Source organism: Taudactylus pleione, unplaced genomic scaffold (assembly GCF_031769625.1).
Source record: "Taudactylus pleione unplaced genomic scaffold, aTauple2 ptg000822l, whole genome shotgun sequence".
Lineage (NCBI taxonomy): Eukaryota > Metazoa > Chordata > Amphibia > Anura > Myobatrachidae > Taudactylus > Taudactylus pleione.
In genome coordinates this window covers 134,907-146,313 of record NW_028285224.1, presented here as the reverse complement: position 1 = coordinate 146,313, position 11,407 = coordinate 134,907, and the positions used below count along the sequence as shown (strand labels likewise).

The 11,407-nt window shown below is 43.7% G+C and overlaps 1 protein-coding gene across 1 annotated transcript in view; it reads right to left on the bottom strand.

Annotated features, from left to right (window-relative positions):
* Positions 1-1,895: 1,895 nt before the first annotated feature.
* The window catches only part of CTCF (CCCTC-binding factor), a 70,815-nt gene continuing 61,303 nt past the window's right edge, over positions 1,896-11,407 (bottom strand). Inside the window, exons 10-11 of the mRNA XM_088458275.1 lie at positions 3,587-3,775; positions 1,896-3,465 (exon numbers count right to left, since the gene is read on the bottom strand). Of these exons, the coding sequence (XP_088314401.1) occupies positions 3,281-3,465; positions 3,587-3,775 (374 nt within the window). The 3' untranslated portion in view covers positions 1,896-3,280. The remainder of the gene's footprint in view (positions 3,466-3,586; positions 3,776-11,407) is intronic.

Genomic DNA, 11,407 nt, shown 5'->3' with positions numbered 1-11,407 from the left:
CTCACTACCACAATCAGCCTAACCTTAGGTAGGATAGAGCCCTGTAAAACACCAAAACCAGCAGTAGGCAAGGTATACAGGGAGACTGCCCAGAGTCCTGTTAGGAGCAGCGTTCAGAGAGCAACTGACATACTCTGGCTGCCCTATATGGAGGCTGAGAGGAGCAATCCACAATCACTGAACTAGGCAATTCACAATCTACAAGGACTGAACTAGCGTGTGGATTGGCGGCCGCCGCAACCACCTGCTTACCTGCCATCCCCTTGATCCGGTTGTGGTTCAGGGCCTGAGAGCCCCTGCCGAATCCCCTGCCATGGACCTGCCAAGGCTAGCGGTGCCGGAGGAGGTAGTTGCAGCGCGTGGCCGGTGCACCTCCAATCAGGCGCGAGGCTGCTTCCAGGACAGCTCAGACCACCCACTGAGATAGAGTAAACGCTCTTTTTTTTTTTGTACTCGTCTGCAGGACTGCTCCAGCAGTCCCACCGTCTATGTGGTGAAACACCAAACAGGAAGAACTGGCTACCTGAGGCAGGGGGTGGGGTATATGAGGAGGAACCCCGATGCATCCTGGGAGCAGAGAACTCGTTTGCATTAACTGTTTGGTGACCGGGATTCATACCCCAACATAATGGCTGTGGACCCCATGGACCCCGAAGAAGAAATACACATTTTACAGAAAAACTTTAAATGTCAAAGCAATCCTAATCAAGATGACTAGTACAAAAATGAAACAGGAATTCATTGAACAGGACTTACCTGAGCAGCCACTTCAGCTTGACCCTGAAGAAGCATTACAATTCATTGTTAAACATTTTTTCTTTCCAAAATGGACCATTCTTAGGGGGCAAGTCAATAGTTTTTTGGGCATCCATCAAAGCAATTCAATTGCTCCTCAATTAGGGTGCGGGTTCAGCCACGCAAAGCGGTTAAACTCATCTAAAGTACTGTGTTGGGCTCCCAAAGTTCAGACTTATTGCATATTTGTGCTCACCTCCTCAGGAAGCTGCAAAAAGAGATGTGTGCAGCTATAGCTATTCGCACCCAAACAAAGACAATAAATTGCTCCGTCGGGCGCCCAAGAGAAACAGCCGCGTTTAAAACAATTCAATCGCCCCCTTAATGCTAGTTATGTTCAACTGTTTAAATACCCTATGCCAGTGGTTCCCAAACGGTGTGCCGCAGCACCGTAAGGTTCCTCGGGACACTTGCAGGGGTGCCTCAGGTTGGTGGTCCAGCACCAAATCAAATTATTCATGGTCAATGTAATTTAAATATGTGGACAATCCTGTCCATCACCACATAACTGAACCGGAGGATGACCGGTAAGCACAATTTACTTCACTTTACTACATTTTTTTTCTGAATTTCTCAATAACAAACCTTTGGCTTAGGGGTGCCCTGAAAACAATGCTGATACTATAGGGTGCCGTGATTCAAATAAGTTTGGTAACCATTGGCCTATGCTGTTTTATTCACTTACACTGTTAACCAGTTAAATGTTTATTCATTAAAAAAAAAAATACCACCACCTATTTTAAATTGGTTTCATCTCCTATTCTGTATCACCCTACATCATATCCACATAAAACTATTTTGTCACAACAGGGGCCATTTTATAACATAGATATAGCAGTCTTGGGTGTGCAGCCACGCTCTGATATATTGGGTGGTTGAACACACTTCAGCCTTGTGTTTCACAATGTACACCAAAGTGTGCGCATATCAAAGCACTATCGCACAGCCAAAAGTGGTGTGTGTATATATACACACACACATATATATATACACACACACACACTTTTTTAGAAACATTTCATTGATACTGTATGAAGTTATATCTGCAGTGATTGCTAGAACTATCAGTGGATTAGTTATGAAAAGACACACACCCAACCCTACATTAATTATTTATTAGCTGTACAGTTGTACATTCGCATTTCAAAAATCCTCTACTTTTTTGCTCATCACAATATTTTAACAATTTATGAACGTTGGCCTCATCAAATAATGATAAAGTTCACACAGGACAGTAAGGGGGAAAAAAGAACAAAAACCCACATTTTAGCCTATTCATATATCTAAACTGATAACTCTTGAAAAGCAGTACACAGTGGGAAAATATAAATTACTGAAAGGCGGAATGGATTGGTCTTTAAACATGATGTAATGTACATATTTTCACAATCTATGTAGGAGTTCAAGGTGAATCTAAAAAGGTATTAAATACAGAAAAAAAAATAGTCTAAAAAGGTAAAAGCTGTGAAAAAAAAAAAAAAAAAAAAATTAACACATCCTACATCACCGAATCGATGGTCAAGACAAACTTTGAAGCAGATTTATCATGAAAAGTTAAATTTTTTCTTTTTTAGCTTAGAAACATTTGGGAGATGTAGAAATATCAGTTCAGAAATGAACACTTAAATCATAATTGGAGTCCAATATATGCATTTCCTAAAGATTTAATTTTCCCATGTCAGTAATTAAAAATTACTTTGACCACTACATCTTTCCACAGTTATTCAAATTTCTTGATAGAAAAAGATTAAAATATATATATAAAAAAAAAGTTATTTACAAAGTCATGTTTTGCACAACAAAGCAAGAGATTGGAAAGAACAAAAATAAACTTTAAGCATGCTATATATACTAATGGTGGACAACAATGTTCTATTGCAATCAGGTGTTACTCTGGAACAATCTAGTAGCATTGTAAACCATAATTGTCATTTACAATAAACAGGTTAGGCCTTTCGTAGAATTCAATGTTCCCTAATACAAACATACAACACTTTATGCAAAAAGTAATAGGCAGCTGGTATATATATATATTTTTTGTACTGTAGTCCATTTGTGTTTTAAATTTATGTTTTGTTACACATGCCTATTAAAAAGGAAATGATTGGCTAAAAAGGAAAACTTTTTGCAGTCTTTAAATTAGGAAAATCCTCACTTGAAAGTTCACTGCCAAAACATTATAGAATAAGTAACAGTGAAAGTTACTCCTCTTTGAATTAAATCTCTAAAAATGCAACCAAAGCTACATGCAGCTTTAATAAGTCCATGATTTCCTGTTTTCAAACATTTAAGAAGTTATCCTTGGTCAGCCAATTTGCCTTGCCCCTTTTCTCCCCGGTATGGGTATGGTAAAACAAGTCCTTAAAATTAACTGAAAGCAAAATAAAAAAAATTTTTTGTTTAAAACAATTCCCATAAAATAGAAGTGAGCCATTTAAACACAGCCCGAGTCAGTTCAATGAGAAAGCAGTGTATCTGTCCATCATCACCGGTCCATCATGCTCAAGATCATTTCTGGAGTGAGGTCTCCATTTGGAGCTTCCACTGTAGGGGGAGGTGGTGGAGCTTCTACAACCTCCTCTGCTTCCATATCAGATTCTTTCTTCACTTGAACTATGATGTTTTCAATAGCTCCAGTACTTTGATCTTCCACTTGAATGACAGCTGAAGCTGGAAGGTAAAAAGTCAGGAAGAAGTGTTGAAAAATGCACAATAGAGGACTTCATGCCTGAATCAAAGCTGTATCAATTTAACAGCAGACATATGTAAACAGTTTCTAGAATAAGCTTACTTTGCTTTTGTTGATTTGCTTTACCGGGTGGTCTTCCTCTACGTTTCTTTGCAGGAGGCGGCATTGGAGTTAGGGGCTGTTCCGGTTCATGCTCATGTTCAGCTTCTATCTCAACTGGAAGGTCATCCTCTTCATCATCTTCATCTTCATCATCTTCATCATCCTCCAGATCTGGTTCAGCATTGTCCTCTAAAAATGAAAACAAAACCAAAAAAAAAAAAAAAAAAAAAAAAAAACACGTTAATACTTATTTCCTGGATTGCAGCCCAACTTTATTGCAGTTATCTTTCCATGTTCAAAACACACACCTTACAAATTAATGAACTGAGCATAGACTGAGGTGAATACCTAGGGAACTAGTGTTGTTGTAAACTAGTCACAAACTGCAGGAGCATAGACAGGCTCACAGACTTGTATTGTTGATAGCTTCAGGTGGTCCACACTTAATACATAAAAACATGGCCATATCAACACAATAAAATAAACACCAATATCACATGAATATATAAAAAATGTATCAGACTGATTCAGAGTCTTTTTTGCTGCTCAATATAAAAACAAACAAATGGAATCCTCAAGGATTCAATATTGTGTAGTAGTTCTCAACACTCCTTTGTATAAACACACTTAACGTCTAGAACAATGTGTATACTCTGTTGCCTCAAATCCACTCAGTTTTTCATTTTCTTGTGGGTCACATTAAGAAAAATAACCACCCTATTATGTAGATGGATAATTCTCTGTATTGGGTCTAATAACCAATCTGCACTTAGATAGTCACAGGTATAGAAAGTCTTAGCAAGCTTTATCAATATCCACTTTATGGATAATAATAGCAGTACTTTTCGTTCCTTGGTAAAATGAAAGGAAATAGCTATGTGCATAAGAAAAAAAAAAAAAAGTAATGGTAAGAACTTACCTTTGTTACCTCTTTCTTCGAAGTCCATAGGGTCCATGGGGAAACCTTTGTGTAGGTTGGATCTGGATCCCGGGTACCACACAATTAAAGCTTTTATCCAAGGATGCACTGGTCCATCTTTCCTATACCCCATCCCCAAGCCAGAGGCACCTCAGTTGGTAAGTAGCCAAAGGCCGGAGGAGGATAAGAGAGCAAGACGACTGGTACACAAAAGAGTCACACTCACAGACAAGGAGACGGAAAACCGGTGACCAGAAATATAGCCCAAATGAAGCCAGGTGCGTCAGGGCGGGTGTGGACCCTATGGACTTCGAAAAAAGTTAACAAAAGGTAAGTCCTTACCATAACTCATTTTCTTCTTCAGGATCCATAGGCTCTACAGGGAGACCTTGCAGATGTCCCAAAGCAGTCTTTTTAAGGGTGGAGACACTCCTGCACTGAGAGGAGAATCCGGCACCCAAAGGAAGCATCCTGAGAGGCTAAGGTATCAAATGCAAAGAACCTTAGAAATGTCTGAAAGGAAGACCATGTGGCCGCCTTACAAAGCTGAACAGCCAAGGTGCCACGGCAAGCCGCCAATGAGTGCCCCACAGACAGAGTAGAAAGAGCAGTAACAGAAGCAGTAACAGGCAGGCCTGTCTGTGTGTAAGCCTCTGAGATAGTCATACGAAGCCTTCTGGCCAATGTTTATTTATTGGCTGGCCATCCTTTTTGTGAAATCCATAGATCACAAACAAGGAGTTAAATTTCCAAAGGGAACTGGTACGGTCCACAGAAATCCTGAGCGCGGACCACATCCAATGAGGCCTCACCAGCCGAAACCTCTGGTGACTGAAAGGCCGGTACTATAATTTCTTGGTTTATATGGAAATGAGAAACCACCTTAGTAAGAAACTCAGGGAGTGAGATGCAATAGCCAGAAGAAAAAAAGTCTTCGCTGTGAACCACTTGAGTTCTACAGAATCCAGGGGTTCAAATGGAGGGCACAAAGAACTACTGACAAATCCCACGGAGCGACTGGAGGGACAAAGGGAGGTTGAATCCGGAGGACACCCTGGAGGAAGGTGTGGACATCCGGGGGTGGAGCAGGTCTGCGCTGGAACCGTATGATAGAGAACAGGTGCGCAATACAGTTTGTGTGAGAGCTAGTTGTGCTACTAAGCTGCTACACACTTAGTGGGATCTGCAACCCACTAAATAGAAGTCTAAAACAGGAAAAGTGTAGCACTGGTAGACATTAATTTAATAATCACAATATAATCACATTATAACATACATGCACATAAAACATATAATATGATATACCTGATGAATATCTTTTAAATTAGAATGCAAGCTGCTAAAGTAATTTGGGATGGTGAAAGTTCCTTCAATATAACTTCCCTGACATGTGTCAGTCCATATAGTGAGAGACAATGTATAATGGATAAAAGTCTCACCCAATCCAAAAATATCAGCAATGTCCGATCCACAAGTTATTAAAGAAAATGTTCCAAATAATATGGCACAGGAGTATTAGGAATAGAGATGAAAGAGTGTATGCTAACCCTGAGGGTGCCGTGGTGTATTCCCCGCTTGGGTCCAAACAGCTCACCTCAGCTTGAGACTAACTTTAAAAGGATAATCTCCCCTCAAATCTCCTGGGACCTTCCCCACAGTGTCTGCAGCGGTACTGCCAGTAGCCGCCGGGACCAGATGGTATATTAGCTAGGTCCACTGTCCCCCTTGGTGGGACTCCCGCCTGAGCAGCGAAGCTCAGTGCGTGGATGCGGGAGCCGGCCGGCGAGTGATCTCTGTGTGTGGCAGCAGGTTGTCACGGCTGGGTTATTCCGAAGTGCCAACAGTCAGTGGAGGAGATGGTAATCAGTCAAGGACACAGCGTCTTGATATAGCAGCATGAATAAAATAGCCCATGAGCCTTAACACGTTTCTCCGTGACTCTTTCTCCCAGTTTCATCAGAAGGAGGGCACGCTGGAACCAAATGGATAGAGCAGAGACATGCACCTTCAGTGAAGCAAGGCAAAGTCCAAGGTCCAATCCAGCTTGAAGGAAGGCCAGGACTCTGGAAATCAACCACTTGAGGATCGTAGCTTCTGTTACGACGCCATTGGAAATATGTACACCACACACTGTGGTAGATCAGAGCAGAGGCTGGCTTACGAGCTCTGAGCATAGTGCAGACTACAGAGCTAGAGAATCCTTTTGCCCTCAGGACGGATGTTTTAAGAGCCACGCTGTCAAAGAGACGACCCAGGTCCGAGTAAAAGCAAGCACCTTTAGACAACAGGTGCTGACGTTGAGACAGCGGGAACGAAGTGTTGATGGAGAGACTCCAAAGATCTGAGCATCAGTGACATCTGGGCCATGCTGGAGTCACCAGCAGGACAATGTCTCAGTCTTGTTAAGGGGGACTGGAGGAAATAGGTACACAAACTGGAAGGTCCACTTCACTGGTGCGCCTACCAAGGTTGCCTCGGCATCTCATGTTCTGGACTCATACACTAGCAGTTTGTGATCGTGTCGGGAGGCCACGAGGTCCACCTTTGAGATGCCCCATCTGTGCACTAGGAGTTGAAACACCTCTTGGAGAGGCGACCATTCCCTGGGATGCATGTCGTGACGGCTGAGGAAGTCTGCTTCCCAATTGAGAATTCCCGGAAGGAACACTGCAGAGATGGCCGGGACGTGACACTCGGCCCATGTCAGAATGCGTGACACTTCTGTTATTGCTGCCCGACTTAAAGTGTCTCCTTGATGGTCAAAGTAAGCCACTTTTGTGGCTATTTCGGACTGAACATCTACAGGTTTTCCGTGAAGTATGTGCTGGGCCAGGTTGAGGGCCTGTAGACAGCTCGAAGTTCCAATATGCTGATTGGCAAGGTTGATTCGACCGATGTCCAACAGTCCTGAAAGGAGCGCAGATCGGTCGCTGCGCCCCAACCCTGGAGACTGGCATCCGTTGTTAGGATTGCCCAGTCCGAGAACCAAAAGGGGCGACCCTTTGTTAGATGAGAGGTCTCTATCCACTAAGATAGAGACAGACGCACCTCTGGAGAGAGCACCACTGTCTGAGCTTTGTTCCTATAGTGGGAACAAGTTCCACCTGGAAAGGATCAGCGTTTGCAAAGGCCTGGAATGGAACTGAGCACATTCCATCATGTCGAAGGCAGACACCTTGTATCCCAGGACCAGCATCGCTAAGGGGGATCGACCCTCGGCGACTGTGGAGACATCTGCACACTCGTAGTTGAAGAATCCAGCAGGGCTCCCAGATGAATCACTGAGGGATTCAGGGAGGACTTTTTCCAGTTGAGTAACCTTCTGTGCTTGTGCAGAAAAGCAATGGTTAACTACAGACGGAGTTGAAGCACTACTGGGGATCCTGCTAGGAGAAGGACGACGTCCAGGTATGGAAACTGTTGGACACCCTGACCACGCAGGTGGGCCGCCCTGATAGTCATATTTTTGGTAAATACCCGTGGAGCTGTGGAAGTCAGCCTCCCACTCTGGGATACCCCAGAGGGAGGCCCGTCCCGTCAGGCTGAGGGTTTATCCTCAGGCTTTGATGCAGGGAGTCTGGTGTTCCAAGTCCACTTGTTCTTGGGTTCGGCGGCTCTAGTGGAAGCCGACTGCCTAGGAAAGGACTGACCTTTAGGCTTTCCTAGGCTTAGTAAAAATAGTTACAATCTTGTCAAGGTCTATGCCCAACAAGATCTCCCCATTGAAGGGTAACCCTTCTAGGCCTTTGTTGGAATCCACATCAGCCTTCCATGAGCGTAGCCACAAGGTACGGCAGACAGACACAGACGCGGCAGAGACTGGAGGTTAGGAGATTGGCATCTAATGTCGCTTTTCCAAAATAGGAAGCTGCATCACAAATGTGAACAAAAAAAAACAAAAAAAAAAACGACATTTGATCCCTAGAATCATCTGAGGGAAAAGTCTTCAAGTGCATCAGCCTAGCTCTCTATAGCTTTAACCACCCATGCAGTAGCAATGGTTGGACAGGCAACAGTCCCCAAAGAAAAAAAAAAAGTGTATATCGATTTCAGGCAAGCTTCTACTTTCCTATCCGTAGGATCCTTCAAGGAAGTACTGTAGGAATAGGCAACATAGAGCTTTTAATTAAACGCGTAACATGTGAATCCACCACAAGTGGCGTTTCCCATTTTGCACAATGAGCCACAGTAAGAGTAAAATTAGATCTGTATGAAACCTCTTACCAGGCTGCAGCCATGAGTTCAGGTAGATGATCTGATAGAGGGAATTCTGCTGAAGTTACTTTAAACAGAGGGTGCTTGGATTTAGGGGCTGGCTCGTCATCTTCTATTAATAAGTTGGATCCAACAGCTCGCACAAAGGCAGGAATAATAATTTATGACAAACGCTCATCCTCCTCCAGAGGGGAGACAGGGTTAGAGAGATCAGCATGGACTGACATTAACAGGACATGTAAAGGATTTACTGGGTAAAGCTTTCCCATCTTGCATCATGGTTTGAAAGGCATTACATGTAGCCATCAGACTCTGGAGCTCATTCAGACCTGCTCGCTAGATGCGTTCGCTCGCACCCTGCGTATGCAAATACAGTGCACGCCTAGCGAGGCAGGCAATTGCACGGCAAAGCATTAGCACGCCCACTATGTCTTGGAGTGCGATCACTTAAGTGTATGCAGATGCTCATCAGCCATTCATAAGACGCCCATTTGTGCACGTCTTCTCTTGGAAGTGCATGAAAACATTGGTACATCAAGCACCATCAGATGCGATCTCAGCACTTGAGGTTGACTATACCCTTCCGCAAGCACTGTGATCACTTCAGTGTGATTTTCAACCAAGTGACGTGTACTATGACGCTTTTAATTATGCATGCCTCTGAAACGGCATTGAAGCACTCAGGCACGCCTGCGTTCACACCTCCACTCCCCCGTTTCTAGTGGCCAGCCCATCATGACCCACAAACGGCTTCTCCTGTCACTCACTCTACTGTCTAAGCGCAGTGAGCGAACGCATCCCGATCTATCGCACTGGTTCGAGCACTCGCATTGCTATGAGAGATAAACATATATATATATATATATATATATATATATATATAATCTATATCAGATGCCTGTTAATACTCCTGTCTTTGCTAGACATAGCTGCAGAGTAAATGGCACTGGGTACAATGCAACCATGTATGAGCCGTATTCAATTGGAGCCGAGATACTTTAATGTGGCCCGGACTTTATGCCAACTTTGTCTGTTTTGCAAGTGGAAAAGTATCGTGCGCATGCCCGCTTTACCCCGTATTCAATTTCAAAGTAAGCGTAAACGGCACCCGACGATACTGTAACAAGTGGAAAGCACTGTCATTTTTGGGGAAATCAGCCAGTCACCCCCCAAATGATGCTCTGACATGGGGGTTCACTATGGTACCCCCCGATTTGGCTCACTGAAGGTATTTGGTGTTTTTAAATGGGCTCAATAGCTGCTAAATAGCGTTTTTCTACACCTGATGCAGAATAGTATTTAGGAGTATTTTTTCCAGAAAATAAAGTTATTCCAGCAAATTTGGGGTACTTGAAAATGGGGGTCAGCATTATTTTAAGTTGAAAAAGTGAATTTGAAAAAATCGTGAAAACTCCACCTGCCGCAAACACCTGCAATCAAAAAAACACTTTGGGCATACTTGGGGACCCCCCCAGAGTAAAGTTCGCTATTTTTTAAGTTTGTACCCAAACATTTTTTTTCACCCCCTTTTTCAAAGTAAATTGGTGTGTCCTTGAATTTTTTTTAATTTTTTTTTACACCGATTACCTTTGGGGGACTGTCTGAAGGCTGCATGGGGGTTCCCGCAACGTTGCACCCCAAAACCCCAATTCTGCACTTTTTTTCTGCCTGACATTTATAGGCGATACTTTACCGCCTATTACATTGCATTGACTTTCCGCCTAGGCGGAAAGTCTTTCAAATTGAATACGGGGTAAAACCAAAAAAGGCGATAATGACGTCATCGGTGGTAACGTAACGCGGATCCGGACTTAACGGCTCAAAATGAATACGGGCCTGTGTAGGATACTAGTAGGAAGCAATATACTAGTCCTGTCTTATGCCTGGGTAAGCTGCAGGAGCACACAGGCCAAATATGGTACAGTGCAACGAATGTATGTGACAAAACCTCACAAATATTTCGTTCTATAAATGGGAGGCACTGGAAATCCTACACTATTACATGTTAAGGTAATAGTCTGAGAAAAAAACACTGATCCTGACTGATGCATGGATAAGCTGCAGGAGCCCAGTGCCTAAGTTTGCAACACACTGGTCCTGTGACACTTTGGTAAGCTGCAGGAGCCCTTAGCCTAAATATGGCACAGTGCAGCACACAACAGTATGTGTCAGACCTCAAATTTTTTATATATGCAAGGTAAAAGAACCACCTTAACTACACCTGTAGAAAGGCAGAATTAGAGGAAAGGTATAAATATATGCTGACAGTTAGGACACAAAAGACATGCAGTGCTAGCAAAAGTCACATACACCGCAAGCGGTGATCCTGTCTAACCTGTCCCCGTAAGTCCGGCCGCAGTCCAGGATGTGTCGCGGGGCCAGGCTAGCACAGACCCCTGGGTCCCACTGAGAACCCCAAATTGGTACTGGCGTGCTGACGGAGCGGCAGCGCTGACGTCTTAAGGACAGTCTGCTGCTGCGCGCTGATACAAAAAAAAAAAAAAAAACTACCAACAGAATAACAACGCAGGAGGGCTGTTCAGCAGCCCCAAAGCTTAACAGTGACCCGGACTCCAGCTGGGCACCAACTATAACTGAGGTGCAACTGGCTCGGGGGCTGGGTATAGGAAGAATGCACCAGTGCATCCCGGGAGCAAAAGCTTTAACTGCTTGGTGCCCGGGTTCCG